This window comes from Brassica oleracea, chromosome C1 (assembly GCF_000695525.1).
Source record: "Brassica oleracea var. oleracea cultivar TO1000 chromosome C1, BOL, whole genome shotgun sequence".
Taxonomy (NCBI): domain Eukaryota; kingdom Viridiplantae; phylum Streptophyta; class Magnoliopsida; order Brassicales; family Brassicaceae; genus Brassica; species Brassica oleracea.
In genome coordinates this window covers 14980350-15000227 of record NC_027748.1, presented here as the reverse complement: position 1 = coordinate 15000227, position 19878 = coordinate 14980350, and the positions used below count along the sequence as shown (strand labels likewise).

Below are 19878 nucleotides of genomic sequence, written 5' to 3'. Positions count from 1 at the left end.
CCTACGTGGTATTTACGACGATTTCATCCTACGTGGTTTTTACGACGAATTCATCCTACGTGGTATTTACGACGATTTCATCCTACGTGGTTTTTACGACGAATTCATCCTACGTGGTATTTACGACGATTTCATCCTACGTGGTTTTTACGACGAATTCATCCTACGTGGTATTTACGACGATTTCATCCTACGTGGTTTTTACGACGAATTCATCCTACGTGGTATTTACGACGATTTCATCCTACGTGGTTTTTACGACGAATTCATCCTACGTGGTATTTACGACGATTTCATCCTACGTGGTTTTTACGACGAATTCATCCTACGTGGTATTTACGACGATTTCATCCTACGTGGTTTTTACGACGAATTCATCGTACTTGGTATTTACGACGATTTTGTCCTACGTGGAATTAACGAGTCCCGCGTTCTTTTTTTTTATATTTCGTCGTTATTTCCTCGTTGACCTACGAGTCCTTTACGACGATTTTTTGTTTGTGGAATTAACGAGTGTTATGTTTAAATCCCTAGAATCCGAAACCCCCAAACCCCATATTCCTTATTTTCTACTTCATATATTCCAAACCTCATCTTTATTTCTATTCCAAACCACAATTCCCACATTTGCTTATTCATAAAACAAACTCCCAGCATTCCCTTATTCATAAAACAAACCTCACATTATCTTATTCATAAAACAAACTCCCTCATCTTATTCATAAAACAAATACATCAATCGGATACATCGACATTCTCGTCATCACTAGAAACATCATCATTTTCATTAAACTCGTCTTCAACAGCTTCGTCTGTGGCATCATCGGTAAGATCTTCGTACTCGTGATTATGCGGATCAATGAGAAGGATGTCATCAATTTCTTGTTCAGGTTCCTCGACTTCATTTATCTGTTCTTCTTGCAATGGTGGTTCTTCTCCACTGATGATTCGTCCTCGAGGTGTAACTTTGATCACTGCTAACCAATTTATACCTGAATCTCTCATCCGAGGGTATGGAAGGAAGCTAACTTGGTCTGCTTGTGAAGCTAAGATGAAAGGCTCGAATTTGTTGTACCTTCTTCCACCGTTGACATCAACTACACCGAATTTGTTAGACCGAACACCTCTGTTGACGACGGGGTCGAACCATTCACATTTGAAGAGGACGCATTTCAGCTTCAGTATCCCTGGAAATTCGACTTCAATAATCTCCGTCAAGATCCCGTAGAAATCTGTTTCCCCTTTCACACATATTCCATAGTTACTGGTCGCCCGCTGTCTACCATAGTCATATGTATGAAAAGTATAGTCTCGTGTGAAATACATCTGTGATGTGGTGACCTTTACAAGTGGAGATTGAATTACTTCGTGTAACCACTTAGGATAATCTGCATCGTCGTCGTCATAATCAACCTGCAAAAATAAAGAGAATGTTAATGAAATACAGATAATGTATGAAATTTTTTTTAGTTAATACCTGATTCCGCAACCACTTAATGAAGTGTTGATCTTTCCTTTTGTCTACGTCACTTGTGGATATACCAGGAAATGTTTCTTCGACTTGAGAAACAAATAGGCTGTAAAATCACATTTTATAGGAATGAATCTCTCGCAATTATACAATTAATTATACTTATATGTGTTTCGAAGTGTCAATATATGTTACCTTTCAAAATAACGCATCAATGGATCTTCGCAATTGAGTAGAATATAGGTGTGTGCACTATGAGCGTCTTGTTCACTCGACCACCAAACCTCTTTAGACTTTCCACCGAGTCGCCCAATCTGGCTAAAGATGTCTGGAACACCAGCAACTGCATATGTTGGCGCAACACCACCATCATCATATCTTCTTGGAGCTCTTCTCCGTGTACGTACTTTTGACGCAAAGTAGTACGATGTGAAGTGAGAAACTTCTTCCGTCAAACTTCCAGCAATTATAGAACCTTCAACTTTGGCGAGGTTCTTTGCTTTTCCCTTCAAATATTTCATGGCTCGCTCATACTGATACATCCATCCGTAATGTACAGGTGCACGAAGCAATGCCTCATATGGGAGGTGGACAGCTAGATGCTCCATGACGTCAAAAAATCCGGGAGGAAATATCTTCTCCAAGTTGCACAATAAGATGGGAATGTTCTCCTGAAGCTGTTCCACGACTTCTTCTTTAAGAGTGTGTGCGCTCAGATCCCTGAAAAATGTTCCAATGCCTTTTATATTCGAAAAAAAATTAAACACATTGTTAGTCATATATTATTTTGTAAATTATTGTGATATAATACACTACGTACCTGCAAGTGCTTCATGTACGTTTGTTGGAAGTAGCTCCGCAAATGCAAAGGGCAGTAGTCGTTGCATAAATACATGACAATCATGACTCTTCATCCCGGAGAACTTTTGACCCTTTTCAACACATCTAGAGAGATTCGAAACATACCCATCGGGGAACTTCACTTCTGATGCCACCCAGTTGAACAACACCGACTTTTTTTCTGAAGATAATCTGAATATCGGAACGGGAACTTGTCCATTGCTTTTAATATGTAACTCGCTTCTTGAGCAAATATCCGGCAAGTCCAACCTCGATTTTATGTTGTCTTTTGTCTTCCCTGGGACATTCAATATTGTATTCATGATGTTCTCAAAGAAATTCTTCTCTATATGCATCACATCGAGGTTGTGGCGCAGAAGAAGATCCTTCCAATATGGCAACTCCCAAAATATACTCTTCTTGTGCCAGTTGTGATGAACACCGTAAGAATCTGGCATATTACGAGGGACATGCCAATTACCACCCCAACGAACTGTTTCGTTAGCTCCGTAGTAGTCGATTTGCGCTTCAATTTGTTCTCCAGTTAGATATGGAGGAGGAGTGTCTCTCACAACCCTTTTGTGCCTAAACAAATTCTTGTTTCTTCGGTAAGGATGGCCAATGTGAAGAAATCGACGGTGACAATCAAACCAACTTGTCTTCCTACCATTCTTCAGTTGAAACGCATCTGTCGTTCCATTACAATATGGACAAGCTAATCTCCCATGTGTAGTCCATCCAGACAACATCCCATAGGCAGGGAAATCACTTATGGTCCACAAAAGCATCGCTCGCATCGTAAAATTCGTCTTCGTTGAACAGTCATACGTCCTCACCCCTGTTGACCACAAATCCTTCAACTCTTTTATCAGTGGTTGTAGGAAAACATCCAGGGACCTTTTTGGATGGTTCGGACCAGGTATTAATATGGTCAAGAATAGTAACTCCCGTTGCATGCACATCTCCGGTGGCAGGTTGTATGGAGTAAGAAAGACTGGCCACAATGAATATTGTCTCCCTGACATTCCGAACGGACTAAATCCATCTGTGCATAATCCGAGATACACATTCCGGATATTGCTAGCGAAATCTGGATGTACTTTGTTGAAATGTTTCCAGGCTCTTGCATCTGATGGATGAGTCATCTCACCATCCGTCTGAGTATGCTCGGCATGCCATCTCATCTTTCCAGCAGTGTGCTCTGATTGATACAATCTTTTCAATCTGTCTGTAATTGGTAGGTACCACATCCTTTGGTACGGTACCCTATTACGTCCTCGTCCTTGCGGCTTGAATCGTGGCTTCTTGCAGAATCGACATTCTTCTAGCTTCTCATCATCTCCCCAATAGATCATGCAGTTGTCGATGCAAACATCTATCATCTCCGAAGGCAACCCAAGACTATAAACCAGTTTCTGAATCTCATAATAAGAATCAGCAGACACATTGTCTTCCGGCAAGTACTCTTTAAACAAGTCCGCCCATTCGTTCATGCAACTTTCATGTAGATTGTGATCAGTTTTAATATTCATCATTCTAGCAGCTAACGACAATTTAGAGAGACCTTCTCTACAACCACTGTAAAGTGGTTGATTCGCCGCGTTTAACATTTCGTAAAACTTTTTTGCATCTATATTAGGTTCTTCATCTTCATCATGAGCTACGAATGCATCAGCTACCATATCATGAACCCTATCATAATCTACCATCTCCTCTTGCTGGTAACTATGTTCATTATGCAAATGATGATCAACCGGTTCTTTTTCCTGAAAATTGCTATTACTACTACTAGCTTCATTCTGATCATAATTAAAACCTTCTCCATGTTGAAACCAGATATAGTAATTTGCCGTGAAACCTCTATTTATTAAATGCTTCCAAACATTTTCACGGTTTGCCAGTTTCGAATTGTTGCATTTCCGACAAGGACAGAACATCTTACCACTTTCTTGGGCGAGCGGTGTTGAATCTGCTTGATGCATAAATGTCTCCAGACCCGCAAGGTATTCTTTCGTCACTCTCCCGTTAGCATCTCTATGCATATACATCCACTTCCGCAACTCGTAAATATTCCCGGAGCCAGCCATTTTTTTTTTCTTTCACGTTTTTTGTTGTTGGTGTGTTTAAAATGATGTTTAAACATCCATATTTATAGGAAAATTCGAATCTGGTAGTTGTAATTTTCCTATGAATTTACGACGAAAATTAATTAGGTGGGCAAAACAAACGTGTAACACCTATAAAGTTGGTGGATTCAAAATTTTCCTCGATAAATACACGTAAACTATTTCCTCGTAAATACCAGGCAAAGTTTACGTCGTATTTACGAGGAAATAGTTTTTCCTCGTAAAATACTCGTAAAGTTACATCCACTTTACGACGAAACAGTTTTGTCGTTACGTTACGAGGAAATAACGATGACTTTAGTTTTACACGTAAATTCCTCGTAAACTCGACGCAAATTTACGAGGATTGTTTTTCCTCGTTAAATTTCGTCGTTAAGCATGTGTTTTCTTGTAGTGAGTGTAAACAATAGGTTAGTCTTATTCATCCTAAATTCTCAAAAAAAAAACAACTGATATTATATATTATTAAGAAATGTCAACAATTTTGAAATCTAAAGATAATAATCATAGTTAATTATATATTATATTTAATTTAATAATATTAAAATATTATATATATGTATCGTTATAGTTATCTTGAGAATAATTAAAAATCTAAAGATAATATCATAGTTAACTTTATATCATATCTAATTTAATAATATTAAAATATTATATATATGTTTATGTTATATTTTTTTCAATAATATCAAACCAACTATATTTTAAAATATATATCACATAAAACAGAATGAATCATCTATCTTTAAAATTAATTTTTTTAGCACAATCAAAATCAATCATTGTGATAATTTTAGAAAAAAATTGACATAGAGTTAAAAAAATATTTATATTATTATTAAATATTAAAAAAGCATGAAAATAAATATGTTTTAAAAGCATAGAGTTAATAAAATATTTATATTATTATTAAATATTTAAAAAGCATGAAAACAATTATGTTCTTGTTCTTAGGTCGAAAGAGATGAACCAAGATCAACTAGGCGAATGCACGAGCTTAACTAATCATGGTTGATACCTCATGATTTATAGTAGTTTAAGCCTCTTAATTATGTTCATTTAAATTATTTATGTGTGCATTTATGTATTACTAGGATCGCCCGCCCTACGGGCGGGATATGATTTACGTATAATGTATATGTTTATATTATTGTATATTTTCTTTGCATGTGTTTTATGTTAGGATTTGAAAAATAAAAATTACAATAATGTTTATGGTTGTTAAGATGTTTGGGCATGGAGAAAATATGGTTTAGCTCTTATTGGTAGTGTGTTAGATTTGCTTTGGAACTAAGAGCATTAACATCGTAGTTTCTAGCGTGGAGATGCTTAAAAAAGTAATGATGGTGGCTCCACCAAACATATAAAATCGGTCACAGAAGTAGCCAAAGAAGGATCGATGTTTTGCTGTTTCTGGTACTGTTTGCAGGTCCCACTAACACGTGGCGACCCGCGATTGGTTACTTTTTAACTTTTTTTTTAATCAAAGAAAAAATAAATTAAGAAACCCAAAAAACAATTTAGGGATAATCATGGCCTAATATATGTTAGTGTTGTTTGCTTTACTAAATGATCTGTGCGAGGAAATGATTACCGGAGGTCAACTGGATGAAAAATTAGATGTGGTATGAGTAAGGTTGTATGCTTTCGAATTAATAACCATGGGCGGATCTACATGAAGTAGGAATTTTTTTAAAAATATTGAATATCTTAGCAGAATAAAAATTTAAAACTGACGTTATTGGCTACTGCCCCCCCCACTAACTAAAATTTATGGTTTAGACACGTTTTTAATTCGATCTTGTTTTGTTTTAAACTTTTGTTTCTTGCATGAAATTTCTCTCTCTTATAACTTTTTTTTAATCCATTGATAATTTTATATTTTCTTCTAAATCCAGCTTTGCATAATGGAAAGGTGAATCGATGTAAAATTTTATTTTCTAAATTAGCTAATCTGTATAATAGTTTAATATTGATCGTTACTACTTAAAAATAACCATATTTATTTTAAGAAATTATCAAATTAAATACATGAACATATATTAGGATATTCTGAAAAAATATTACTGTTAGCTTCTAATGTATAGCTTGTGATTTTCTCTATTTTTATTTAATTACTTCACGAATATGATTTTTGTAGATTGTTTATAATACATTTGACTGATTTTTTTTCCCAAATTGAAATTCATTCATACGCAAAATATCAATATTCATACAAAAGCTGGCGACCAAACGAAATAGCCCCAGAACCAATAGCCCATAGGAAGCAGCAACTAGAACCCACACTGGAGCGACTCAAACCCACACAGGGGTGACATTACTACATAAGAAAATTCCAAACCCCCCGTGATAATAGTACAATAAGCTTGCAATAACTTCTGAACGAGATTTATCGTTGTCACCCTCGGCCAACCAAACGATAACATCAACCTCTACAACACCGAGAGCACACCTCTCCAACCAACGAACCAGACTTTATAACCCGGCAAGATAGATCCACTCTAGCACCACATTCTCTTCCGGATACGGCAGCGACACAACTTCATTGCGTCCAAACTACGCCTCAATAAAAGCCTTACAAAGAACACTCCAATCTCAACAGATCTGGAGATCAATGAGGTCAAGCCCGTCAGCGACCACCGACCACACAACAAAAGGCCGGCAGCTACAAACTAGAATGCGTTCACACCATCATCAAAACCCGAAAACACTACAAGCTTATGACTAAAAATTACCAAAGGGTCCACTAATTTTCTAAGAGAGATAACAGCCAAAAGATATCTAAACTTCATGACACGCACATAATTAAAAATAAAACTAGATCTACTTGCTGGATAAGAAGCCGGAACAGAGCCCACATCCTTCAGAGACCAGATCCACAAGACTCGCTACCACCACCCCCACAACGACCCGATTCAGACGAAGAACCAAGGACGAGTGTTTCACGCGCTTCACGCGCCTACACGAACCGAACCGTGCGGTTAAACGGAGGCGGATAGATCTGAGCCCTCAGGATAGGAAGCCACTGGTAGGGTCGAGAGAGTCACTGCTGCATCATCACCTCTTCAGATCTAGGGCTCAAACACCAACATCAAACCGGAGCTCAAACGGTGGACCGTTGCTTCATCATACAACAAGGAGACCTAGAACCTAACAAAGAAACAGAACACAAGGACAGGCTCAACGCCGTGGCTTGAGAGCCAACGGACGCCGGTCGAGCAGAAACCACCGGCTGAGTTTTCTTCTTCGAGGAGAGAGGAGGGAGCGTTTTTTTTTCTTTTGCACTATTATTAATACATTTGACTGATTTTATTGCTTTCGAGACTAATGTTTAGGTTAAATTTTTAAAGCAATACATTTGACTGATTTTATTGCTTTTAAAATTTAACCTAAACATTAGTCTCGAAATTTGTTTAAAAATATCATATATAAATATATACCAGTGTATATACACTACACAGCCATATTGATATATTATTTGTAGATGACTTCTTCGTCATCATCAGCTTCTTCTTCTTCTATATGCTTTTCTTTCCTGATGATTGCTTTCTCAGTTGTCTAGTAGTCATTGCAAAACACAGATGCTAATCAGGGGAGAAAAAAAAGATACGCTGGACTTACCACAGCATCAAGCTCAATACCAAGAATTAAACATAGATTCTCAAACTCTTCCTTAGCTACACAGTTAAAAGAAGAAGACTAAGAAATAAAAGAAGATTAACTGAATCAAACAAATGGATTGAAGAAGAAGGAAGGTATACCAGTGTATATAATTTTCACCAGAAGAGTGGTTAAAAAGCAGTGAATAAGAGCAAAATCCAAGGCGTCAGCTAATTAGTGAATACTCTTTACAAAACTGGCCGATCAAAGTCATTTCCAACATACAACTGTGTTCAACTACATCAAAGAAGAACAACAACTAATAAGTGGATCTTGTTCTTCTACTTGTTCAGAGTTCTGTCTTTTCTGGTCACATAGAACAACAAAAGAGAAGCATTTTTAATTTCTTATATTACATATCCAAGTGTATATGAACAGAGAGAAAAAGAAGGACACACCGTGTCTCTAAATTTGCGGCATGAAATTGAACTTAGGAGGATTAAAGTGCAGATTTGGCAACACCTATAGTGTCGCTGTGGATCTGCATCAACATGGCAGGAACCGGAGTTGGGTTGAGACACCGTGGTAGAGGCGGACGAAGAGTACTGTGCAGGAACCGGGGTTGGGTTGGCCGGATCCTATCCATCAGCTTCTTACCAAATGAATCCTGTAAAAGAAGGAGAGCTAAACAGACAATTTCAGAGAAGGTGAAGTGAAGATAAAAAATATTAAATTTAATAACTCGCAAATTTCTCAGTTTTGAATTGGGTGAAACAGATTTTATGTTGTTCAACGGCGTTTGATTTCCTGGAATCAGGAAGCTTCTGCATCAGCTCTTGATCTTCTCGGCTGAGACGTTCTCACTGCCATAAACAAAACAAATTCTATAAACAGCCAAAAGGGATGAGTATATGATCTGAGTGGAAACCAACGCTGCATCAATATGAGTGGAAACTAAAACTGAATAACAAATGGGTTTAGTACTGCGTTTAAGTTTTTCTATTAAACCAACGAAACCATAAACCAGTTTAGTCCCCAAATAACATGTATCAATACTACACTCACAATGAGGGAGATAGAAAGTTAACCCTAACCAATCCTTAACGTAAGGGTTATGTTCCTTTGTTACCTTTGGAGCCACGTATCCAAGAGTACCAGTTTCTTCAGTCATGTCATTTGGATTCTGAGCTCCAATCCTAGCCACTCCAAAATTAGCAAGCCATAGATTGCTCTGTTAATCCAAAAGCATGTATCTTTTTCATATAACGATGAACGATTCTATCTGAATGTAAACAACTTAGCCTGTTAAAGATCAATCACAATTGTATATCACAAAGATTCCTTTATTTCTTGGAGATTCATAAAGAATGAAAAAGTGTTATGTTTCCGTAAACTTACACGCCGGAGAGGAACGCCAACCGTCCCGTGAATTTATGCTGGTATCATGACAAATTTCCATCGCCAGCGCATCATTAATTTCCAGATCCATGACTTTGAAATCGGATTCAGATTTTCAAACGTCAAGCATAGATGCAAAAAAAATTGAGCAAATGTAAATTACATGTGCACAGAAAGAACAAAAAGAGAAATTTAACTTACAGACTGCCATTAATAAGAATCTAGGATGAAATGTCAATTAAGATGTCTCTTAGAAACAATCGCTTCTAACAGAGAAAGAAGATAAAAGAAGATTGTGGAAGGATTAGATTGTTTGAGGGTTCCGTGAGGTGCATATATATACCAAATGCAATCGCAACCGATTGATAGGATGACCAAGTAGTGTGCTGCTTAGATAACTGGATCGTCACTGCGCGATCAAAGAGAAACGAAGAACACAAAGGGGTTCGCATCACAACTGATTAGGGTTTCCGTAGAAGCTTGTGGTCGATGGGCCGCAGACTAAGCGCAACACGAAGCCCACGTGAAGCCCGTTCGGACAGAACAAAGCTTTAGTGAAATGGTGCGGATCCGACGTGTCAACGCGGTAGAGCTCCTATTTCCGACCTGGCATCCGAGCTGGCAGCCTCAAGAAGGATACAATGCTTCTTTTATATATAAAGATATAAAGATATTGCATTTGCATAAATATTTGTATATAACAGGGTTGAATTGCACGATTAAAAATTTGAAGCTAACTTAAAAAGCAACTTTGCAAAGTAAAACTTTTAGGGACACACTAAAAATAATATAAAGTGAAGGGACCTATACTGAAAGAATGAAAACTTGACACGGATCTGAGTTTGGAGATGATGAGGTTCACGGTACACCGGAGTAAAGATCAAGGCGACGAGTGGAGCTTCAACGAGGCTACCGGAGGTTGTCTAGGAGATCTGGGAGCATGAAAACGGACATCAATATCTGAAATCGAGAAAACAAAGAGATGCGGCGGAGATAAGCTTGGGTCTCGGAGGCACTGATCAGGAGATGTAACGACTTGATGACCACCGTCGTTGTGGATGAGATCTGAGAGCTCCAAAAAGTGTTCGACATATGGAAGAGATGCGGCGGAGGGGATCGGTAATGCAAAGCTAACTTGTAGTCTTGTTCCATTCTTTGAACTAACGTGTCATCACGTCTAGATTCCGACGAAAGTTAATACTCTTTTAATTTTTCTTGATTCTTCTTTGTATTTGGCAATTTCTAAACTCATTTTATTATTGTTCTCAGAATAAATATATTCTCATGTAGACAAGTTTCTGGAGAAAATTGGAGAAGAAAGAGAAACAATAACGGGGAAGAAGACTTTGTATTGATCAATAAATTCTCACGTGTGAAAACAATTCAAAGGAGACAATGACAATTCGGTGAATACGTTACTTGATCAAGAGTGTTATGTCTTTTCTAGAAGACTTGCATAGGGTCAAAAAGTGTACTGACCCACTCGGCTAATAAAAACTTCGTCTGACCCAAAACACAAATTGAAAATTCGAAAGTAACCCACTTTACCAATATTTTCACGCGTATACTAACAGGTATTTGTAAGATAAATCATATTTGCCTACGAAGCACCTAATTTCAAAATATTTCAACATATTGTAACCAAAAATCAACCAAAAAAAACTTAACATTTTATCTTTAAAACTATTAAATATTTCTTTTTATGTATTGATATGAAATGTTTTTGTTTTATATTATTTTACCAACGATTTTTTTTCTTTTGCTAAAGGATTTTACCAACAACTGTTGATTCTTCTCTCTTTTTAAAATAAATTTAACTGTAGCGAAGAGGAAGAACAAACAAAGAAACTTTAAATATTACATTGATACATCAACAAAAATATTAAATTTATATTTTCAAAATAAGATAACATTTTTAAAAATAAATAGGTAAATATATATTGTTACTTTAATTTTTATTTGTAAAACAGGTTCTTATCCAAAAAGTAATGTTTAAATGAGAAAACTGATTATTTTGTTTCTAGTTAATGCATATTCAATTAAAATGTTAAATAACAAGTATATAATCTTGATACATCATCCAGATACACTTTTTGTATTTAACTGATAACCAACCCACCAAAATCCCTCCAAAAAAAACGAAGAAAATAAATTGATAATGTCTTTGTTCAAAAGCTACAAATGTCTGGAAGAAAAGAAAAACAGTTGGGGCAGGTTTGACCATCCCTCCAAACTTAAAAGAAGAAACGTCGCATAACCATATTGATCAAACATTGATCAAACATATTATTAAGAAAATCTAGAAAGAAACAAAGATTAGACAAACAAAATAAAGAGATATATATTAAAAAGTCTGCCAAATTGACCAGAGAAGATAAATGTCAAATGAAGGAAGATGTTTTAGCCTTTCTAATTTATATAAAAAAATAACTTAAGGGCATCATATCCTTAAAATTTTAATACAAACCAATCCATCATCTTTGTGGGTCTATATATATATATATATATATACACACACATGCTTGCTTGTTCCATTTACATATCCTTTAATCCTAGTTGTTTGCATATTATAAAGTTTTGAAAAATGGAGATGAGGTTCTTATTATGTAGCAGCTTGACTTTGGTATTCATGTTGGCTTTGGGTGAAGCAGCTGGGGATATAATGAGATGGAGCAGAAAGGAGATGGTGGAGATGGCTGGCTACGGCGAAGACAAACTCTCCTCCGTCCTTGTCACTGCATCTCTTCTCTCTTCTTCCTCCTCACCTATTCCTGGTAAGTATTGTAAACAAGTAGCAATGAGTAGATTAGTCCATGTCATGGTGTTAGTCTCTTCTCACTTCTTATACATATAGGTGCTACAGTTGGCATCAAGTGCCACACTGGATATAGGAAGAGATCTAAATGGATCAAAGCTGTCACAAATGCGTTGGGACAATTCACCATTGATCTTCCTTCTCATCTCCATGCAATTCATGACCTAGAAAAGGCTTGTTCCATCAAACCACTCTCTGTTCCTAAACCATATCAATGCTCTCCCACCAAGACTCAAAGAGGCATTAAACTCGTTTCCTCATCCAACGGTTTGCGAGTCTACACAGCAGGCAACATTACCTTACACAGAGGTCCATGTAAATAGAGATTTTAGATTGATGTTTGATATTTTTCTATATGGTTCCTTCTCTCTTATTGAGAGAAAGAGAACTTAGTCTATTTTTGTATATAATGTTTACTTCATTCTCAAATCTTTTTGCTTGTATTGGGAAGACTATGATTTACTTTTAGATTGTCATGATAATTGCTAATCACTCAACAAGGTGATAGGAGAAGAGAGATAAGTAGTATTGCTTCAGTATCTTAAAAACATAATTTACAATCCAAACGAGATAACAAACACACACATCTCTTCTTTAATTGAAGCTTCAGTTTCATTTTCTTATAGTATGTACACCGAAGTTAAGACCATATTCTTTTGATATCTTCCTTCCCAGAAGCATCTTGTTCCTCTACTGGACATGATATTCAACATGGCTTGTGTACACGGCTGCACAACATATCATCATAGCACACATAAATATAAACTTTGTCTCGATGTTTTAACTGTTTCTATTTCTCAAAAGACACTGATACAAACCTTCTCCGTAAGTTTGCCTTTCTGCATCGTTTTGACTCTTCATTCAAGATCGCCAATGCGTTCTCCTTTTCTCTCGCCGCAGCTTCCCTCTTTGCCTTCTTTGTCTCCACTTCAATTGCTTTTGTTAGAGCATGCACCTTCTTCAACAACATCTGTGTACATATGCATATTAACTTCCAATTAAGTAAGGTTTCATATTGTCAAAGAGATGATACAAGCACAAGAAGGTGCAGTGTACCTTGATTTCCTCATTTTTGGCATTTATAGTACCCTCTTTACTCTCACAGATTTTCCTTAGAGAAATTACTTCCTTCTGAAGCCTGTCATACAAGAACCCTGAAACCATATCTTCATTTCCATCTTCCTCAGCTTTCCTTTGTTGTTCTTCTTCTTCTTCATCCACATTAGTTACTCCGTTTGATGTAACCTTTGAGTTCTCTTTTCCATCTCTTTCTTCACCTCTGTTGATCGGCTGATTTAAAGCATGGATTCTACCAGTAAGTGAGCCTCTTGGCTGAGAAGTAGATCGTTTCTTTGATCCACCACCACCACTAGTCAAGAATCCTAAAATCTTGCCAGACTTTTCAGCTTTTGTAGTTGTTGGAGAGACCGATAACATGTTTAGACACTTCAAGCCATCTTCTATGGTTTTCAGCCTCAGCTTCAACCTCTCCTGTATTAGATCACTTAGAAGCATTAGAAACTACACTTACTTGCACCACAAGACTAATAATATACTCATCCACCTTTAGCTGTGATTCAGCCTTAGCTGTTCTCTCTGAAACAGCCAGTTTATCTTTCAGTTTCTGCATTTCTCCCTGCACACACAGACACAAATTTCAACAGAAAAAAACTCAGTTTTTCATCAATTTGTAATTGTTTGTGCAAATTAAAAAGCAGTAAATTACATGGAGAAGCCTTCTCTCTTCAAGCCATTGCTTTACGGGCATTACTCTATCATTCTCATCTTTCCACTCGTTAGCAAAGGCAAGAGCCACTCTACTTGCTGATACTTTGACTCTGGCTAGCTCTCTCTCCAAGGTTCTCTTCTCTTCCTGTTGGTTGATGTTGAAAACAATCTTGTGAGTTTCTTGAAAACAAATGTGAGAATGTAAATAAAAGAACACTTGCATTGAGCTGAGATATTTGGCGACGATAGTCTCGAACTGCATTTGCAGCTGTTCCTCCTGCCAAGATTGCTTCCTCTAACTCTCCAATGGTTTGAGACAGCTTCTCAATCTCCAACACTTTCTGCCGGTTTATTTTCTCAAGAAACTTGTACTCTTCCTGCAAAGTTTTTTTTGCTTTTATATATAGCCACAGGTTTAAATGTTTCTCTGAATGCTATATTTGTATTACCTGGCAGATCTCAATCTGTCGTCGAAGTTCAAAGTTGTGGTTTTGAACCTCCTCAACAATCAAAGCACGTTCAAGTGCACTTTTCAAGATTCTCTCTGCTTCAAGAAGCGCTGATTCTTTTGATTTTGTCAGCCGTTCCAACGCTTTCTTGTCTTCTTGAAGCGCAAAGATCTGTGAACAGACAAAAGAAGCTATAGTCAAGACATGATTTTTGTAACACACACAAGAAGAGAGATGGTAACAAGTTTGAAATCAAGACCTGATGCTTTTGAAACTTGATCTGAGCTTCAAAAGGAGCAATAACTGATTCGAGGGGTAGAGGATCATCTTCCTGTTGGTGCGTGTAAACCCTCCTCAGTGCTTCCTCTGCGGCGTCCTGTGCTGCTAATGCATCTTCCTTCTCCTCTTCTAGCTTCTTCATCTCTACCTCCTGCTCTTCCTCAATCATGTCACAATCTTAACTTATTCTTCTAGTCATTCCATCAGTCAAAAGATGACAAGTCTTTGAGTGTAAACGCACCTTATGTTCAACAAGATTCTTAGAGACTCCAAGTCTCTCCTCCAACTTCCTAACGTTTTCCCTGAGCTGAAACACGCAACCAAGTAGCATCAGCAGAGCTCAAGAAACTCGTTATAAGTGTTTTTAAATATGGAAAACATAACATTGATCAAGAAAACTTGTAGGTAAGACATAGTGGAAGAGATCATCACAAACTTACAAATGGGAATTATCATGTTTATGCTAACTTACATACCTCCCCAAATTCTCTGTTCTTGAGCTCTTCATTTGTTCTCAAAGCCTCAATTTCAGCCTTAGCTGCCAATAGCTCCTTGTCCTTTTCTGCAAAGAGAAAAGAAAGCAGCACACCCCTCAATATGAAGCAGCTACTCAGAAGGATTGATGGATAAGACGAAAAGAAAGAACCTCTAAGCTGGTTTTGAAGAGAAGAGGTGTTTGATGCAAAAGGGTTTTCTCCTGCGGTCATGTTTACTCTCAAAGACTCCTCCTCCTTTGTTGCAGTATAATAGATATGAGTTTTGGTCTAAGCAGTTCAAAGAATGATATAGAGGAGATAATGGAGGCGTTACACACACGCTTTTGGAGAGAGATAGACCATTCCTTAAAGGAATTGACATTTAAGAAGAGAGAGAGAGTTTTAAACTTACTAAACTTCTTTTTTTTTTCCCTCATTCTCAAGCAACCGTCGCCATTTCAAGCCATTGACATTAACACAACATTGACAGTAACCAACCCTTCCCTCTTCTTCTTTCTCTTTCACTACCCATTTCATTTCACATTCATCATACTCATTATCTTCCTCTTTATCTTCAATTCTAAAATGCTTTCAAGTTGTTGACTTTTTTTCTTTTTCAAATTATTACTTTCATTTGACTCTCTCAGTCACATAGAGTTTTCAAATTAGATTTTGGCCCATCATCATAATTACCGGCTAGTGCATATTTTTCATGTTCAAACGTTTACCAATGTATTTTATTTTATTAATAAAATTTGAAAAAGGGATATGGTTCTACCTCAAATGGAAATTATAAATAAAGATAAATGTCTAAAGCAGAGAAGCAGAGAATAAGCCAAAAGGAGTTGGAAGGAGAGGCAGCATATTGACAGATATAAAGACACTAATCATAAGGATAAAGATAATTCAAATGATTGAAGTATTTCATTAGGTGAAAACTCTCTTTTTTTTATATATAAACTAAAAATTATATTCTCTTGTATCCTTTTGTCTTTATTAGTATTGATAAGGCTATGAATGTAGGTAACAACAGATAACAATTATGATAAGTTTTGAATGAAAACTATATATTATCCAAGAGAGTATGTAGTTTGATTGCTAGAAAGAGTGAGAAAGGCTGAAACTTGGAAGACTGAAAGCAATAGGGTGAAAAGGTGTTGCCTCAGCAATTAATAGCTTAACCGCAAAACATTGCACAAACCAATGTTTCTTTGTATTAGTGGAAGTCACTCAATATCTCTCTTTGAATTAAAATAAGTTTTCAACTAAATGAGACTCTCTCTTCTTTGCTTCCAAGTCTTATGGTTTTGCTACTAACTTATTAGATGATTCAATGATAAGATCATTAAAAAAAAAAAAAAAAGTATTTGTTATTATTATATTATATGGAGAACTAAAAGCAATAAAGGAAGCTTGAACCTTGTAAAAGTAAATGGAGGTGATGACCTGTACTTTGTTCACCCATTGGTTTTGTGGGTTGGTGAAATCCTTTTAGAGGCTTATCACACAGAACATAATCTGACCTTGTAGATTTGGTCTTAAATTTTTTTAACTTCATAACCTTTTGGTTCAGCCGCCACTAAACTCTATCTGGTATTCCAGAAGATTATAGAACAATGGTTAAATTAAAGCTTTGGTGCTTTGGTTATATATCATTACTAACACCCAATCCCACAACAACCAGGCTTACTTTGTATACAAATATATATATAACTAGTTGATTTGCATAGTTTTTGTTACAACTTATAAACAACATTGCACATCCTCAAAACTTTACATGCGACAGATGTGTGTGTTGTGCTCTTGTTCTTCATCCACTGTCAGTTCACCACCATGTCCTTACACAATCTGGTTTGGGTTTGGTTTCCAAGCGGAACATGTAGCCATGGGTCTCCTCTTCCAGAAGAGATAGAGCGCTCCTTCACTTTCCCCTAGCTTGTAGTTTTTGTCATAACCTTTAAGCATCTCACTCGCTGCAAACGCTGCGGATGAGCTGACAGGCCAGCCCATGAACCCGGCCATCATCATCCTCACCCTCCACTTCCCTAGCACCTCGTGTCTCTCAACTCTCTCCGCCTCCTCGCACGCTATCATGTTCACTATATCCCTCGCCACGCAGTGTTGCTCCGCGCTGATCCTCTGCTTATCATCCCTTGGCCTCGCCGCATCTATTGACTCGAACATCGCTGTGTAGTAATCAAGCGTCTCCACAAACCTTGACAAAAAGGGAGAAGTGTTGGTGTTGGATTCTTGCTCCACTAGCGTCACGAGTTTCGGTCCGAGGCTCTTGATCAGATGAAGCAGCCTGTCTCTGTGATTCTCAACGCTCACGCTCTCGTCAGGCATGTGGTGCAACACGTAAGGGAAGTTCACAACGACGGCAAAGCCAGGCTCCACACCAAGATGTTCCCGGTGCACCTTGCACCCGGACATGATCGCATCGTGGAACTCAAACGGTACGCCGCGTGACTGCGCCATATCTGCAAGCTTCTCACCTATTAAACTGAGCCCTCCCCCACGAGCATACCTTGACTGTGAATCATCAACACCTGTAACACGCAGCAACGGTGGTCCACCAGGGCGTTTAGCAAGCTCATTGATGAGGAACATGTACTGTGATCCCTGAGCAATCTGGAAATCGATGATGTGGACTCTCTTCTCCCCAGCCACTGCTTCCAAGATAGCAGCGTTTGCAGCATTGTACGCGAATTTCCAGTAAGGGCAGATCTCATAGAGAACTCCCATGTAAGACATGAGCTCCCTCCCCGTTGGTTCATTGCATTTCAAGGCTCTGTAGATATTGCCACCTGTACCTTGAAGCCTCGCCCTAAGCCCTTCCGCCATGTAAGTACCTAGCCGCTGGATCGGAGTGCCTGAGACCGACACCATCTGTTCCAAGACATCGATGAAACCACACGCTGCAGCGAAGTCCCCTTCAGAGACAGCCCGAGCTGCCTCAACCAGCACCTCTTTCAAGTCCAACTGTGGAGTCAACGCCAAGAGCTCATCCCAGTTCCATGACTTTCCAGCGGGGGTGAAGCCTGAGTACTCTTCAACTTTGGGATCAACACTCAGAAGCGAGACCTCAAGCTCTCGGATCTTGTTCTTGACATGGGCTTCATCGTAGACGTGAGAAGACGCACCACTCAAGGGAGAGCCGTAGATGTTTTCAGGGGAAGGATGGAGGTCGGAGATGCATGAGGCCTGAGGAGAAAACGGACTGCGGCCAGATGTGATGCTCACGGAAGGGGACTCGTAGGAAGGAAGAGGACCAGAAGCAGTGGAGGATTCGAGGGTGAAGAAGCTTTCTTTGGATGGGGTATCAGAGAAGCCTTTCTTGTTGTCTATGACTTGGAACTGAGGTGAACAGTGGACTTGAGGATACAGCATGTGCAGTCCAGCCGCACTGTGATGTTTCTGAGACGTTTGCATTTGGAAAAAATAACTCAGCAACACGCACCGTCTCTGATCGATTGTCTTTTTATCTTAATGTCCTTCTCTCTTTTGTTTGAACCGAACCTGTCTTCATATAAAGGAAGGGAAGTGGACAAGTGAGCTACTAACAGAGTAAAGCAACTAAAGACAGAAACTTTAGTTTGTGATTGAAGTGAAAAAAATAAAGTCTAGTTCCAAAAACGCGTCATCTCCAAACAAACTCAAACGTATGCGACAAAAAAGGGTACTCAAATCCCCTTTGGAGTCTGCTCACAAGTCACAAGTCACAATCAAATCATAGGGAGCCTAGGGGTCATCAGAAGAAAAAGAAAAACAGATCTAGCATCTTTCAGGAAACAAAGATGGGTTCTCTTGTTACTGCCATAAGATTCATATTACCAAAAACAGAAGCTTCCCACTCTCTTTCTCTCTCTACAGAAAAAAACCAAATCTGTTTCAAGGTTGAAGTCAAACCCTAAATCAGGGGTTCAACTATTGGATTGAAAAGAATCAAATTAAGGTTTCAAGTCATGATTTTTTACATCAATCAGTTTAAAGTTTGGTACTTTAGAATCAACACATGATTTTGGCTACTGCGTATTAATAATCCCCAAAATCAAACGAGTCACATCCTTCAAACCGAACGAACAATCAACAAGCAAGTAAAAGCTACGATTCAAAAAACCCTATGATCAAAACGCCTAAAATAACAAAAAAAAAAAAAAAAAAGGAGCAATTTTGAACAATACAGAAACAAATGGAGCTGAATAGTATGAGATGAGAAACAAAAGAGAAAACAGTGTGCATAGATCATCAGGGAAGCTAACCTTAAGGAGAGATAGACTGAAGGGATTTTGTTGTTGGAAGGGGACAGAGAGAAGAAGAGGTTTGCTTGAAGACTCGAGAATTAAAGCTTGTTGAGGAAGAAGAGGATATAAATTGTCATGGACCTATTAAATGCCCATTTTGTTCCATTTATTTACTTAAGATGCCACTATGACCTTTGACTTTTTGGACGGCAGTTGTAGCTAAGCTACTGTTTCTTCATTAATTACGCTTCCCATGATTACTTCTTTTTTTTCTCCTATAGTTTTCATAAATAGCCCAAAAATACTGACTTTAATGAGGTGAAGTTTTATTTCTTAGGTGTTTAATACACTTAAATAATGTTTAATGAAATTATAGAACTACTATAGATGGTAGCATGAAAAAATGTTGCGTTAAGAATATAATGTTACTTTGTTCGTATGACATGCTTTTT

The 19878-nt window shown here is 37.8% G+C and overlaps 3 protein-coding genes across 5 annotated transcripts; 1 reads left to right on the top strand and 2 right to left on the bottom strand.

The window, feature by feature from the left end:
• The first annotated feature begins 11997 nt into the window (after nucleotides 1–11997).
• On the top strand, nucleotides 11998–12643 carry LOC106292171. Its single transcript, XM_013727793.1, has 2 exons — nucleotides 11998–12209; nucleotides 12290–12643. The coding sequence occupies exons 1-2, from the start codon at nucleotides 12020–12022 to the stop codon at nucleotides 12571–12573; spliced, it is 474 nt and encodes a 157-aa protein (XP_013583247.1). The 5' UTR covers nucleotides 11998–12019; the 3' UTR covers nucleotides 12574–12643.
• Nucleotides 12644–12769: 126 nt separating this feature from the next.
• On the bottom strand, nucleotides 12770–15536 carry LOC106345135 (microtubule-associated protein 70-5). Of its 2 annotated transcripts, none has more exons than XM_013784392.1 (11): nucleotides 15353–15536; nucleotides 15183–15268; nucleotides 14948–15013; nucleotides 14687–14866; nucleotides 14428–14598; nucleotides 14200–14355; nucleotides 13977–14123; nucleotides 13815–13886; nucleotides 13307–13741; nucleotides 13069–13220; nucleotides 12770–12978 (listed from the first exon to the last, which is right to left on the bottom strand). In XM_013784392.1, exons 1-11 carry the CDS (start codon nucleotides 15411–15413, stop codon nucleotides 12957–12959), a joined length of 1548 nt encoding a protein of 515 aa, XP_013639846.1. In that variant the 5' UTR covers nucleotides 15414–15536; the 3' UTR covers nucleotides 12770–12956. The 2 variants fall into 2 exon arrangements, with proteins under 2 accessions (XP_013639846.1, XP_013639851.1); XM_013784397.1 differs by having other exon boundaries at nucleotides 14687–14857.
• Nucleotides 15537–16799: 1263 nt separating this feature from the next.
• Nucleotides 16800–19530, bottom strand: LOC106309968 (scarecrow-like protein 13). Of its 2 annotated transcripts, none has more exons than XM_013747151.1 (2): nucleotides 19445–19530; nucleotides 16800–18705 (listed from the first exon to the last, which is right to left on the bottom strand). In XM_013747151.1, the coding sequence occupies exon 2, from the start codon at nucleotides 18612–18614 to the stop codon at nucleotides 17022–17024; it is 1593 nt and encodes a 530-aa protein (XP_013602605.1). In that variant the 5' UTR covers nucleotides 18615–18705; nucleotides 19445–19530; the 3' UTR covers nucleotides 16800–17021. The 2 variants fall into 2 exon arrangements, with proteins under 2 accessions (XP_013602605.1, XP_013602599.1); XM_013747145.1 differs by having other exon boundaries at nucleotides 16800–18701.
• Nucleotides 19531–19878: the final 348 nt, after the last annotated feature.

Excerpts from the sequence above, each read along its gene's own strand:
- LOC106292171 (XM_013727793.1), top strand. The coding sequence starts at position 12,020 with ATGGAGATGAGGTTCTTATTATGTAGCAGCTTGACTTTGGTATTCATG. Across the intron at positions 12,210-12,289 it reads TTCCTCCTCACCTATTCCTG|GTGCTACAGTTGGCATCAAG; the intron begins GTAAGTATTGTA and ends TTATACATATAG.
- LOC106345135 (XM_013784392.1), bottom strand. The coding sequence starts at position 15,413 with ATGACCGCAGGAGAAAACCCTTTTGCATCAAACACCTCTTCTCTTCAA. Across the intron at positions 14,867-14,947 it reads AGAATCTTGTTGAACATAAG|GAAGAGCAGGAGGTAGAGAT; the intron begins GTGCGTTTACAC and ends GACATGATTGAG. Across the intron at positions 14,599-14,686 it reads TCAAGTTTCAAAAGCATCAG|ATCTTTGCGCTTCAAGAAGA; the intron begins GTCTTGATTTCA and ends GTCTGTTCACAG.
- LOC106309968 (XM_013747151.1), bottom strand. The coding sequence starts at position 18,614 with ATGCAAACGTCTCAGAAACATCACAGTGCGGCTGGACTGCACATGCTG.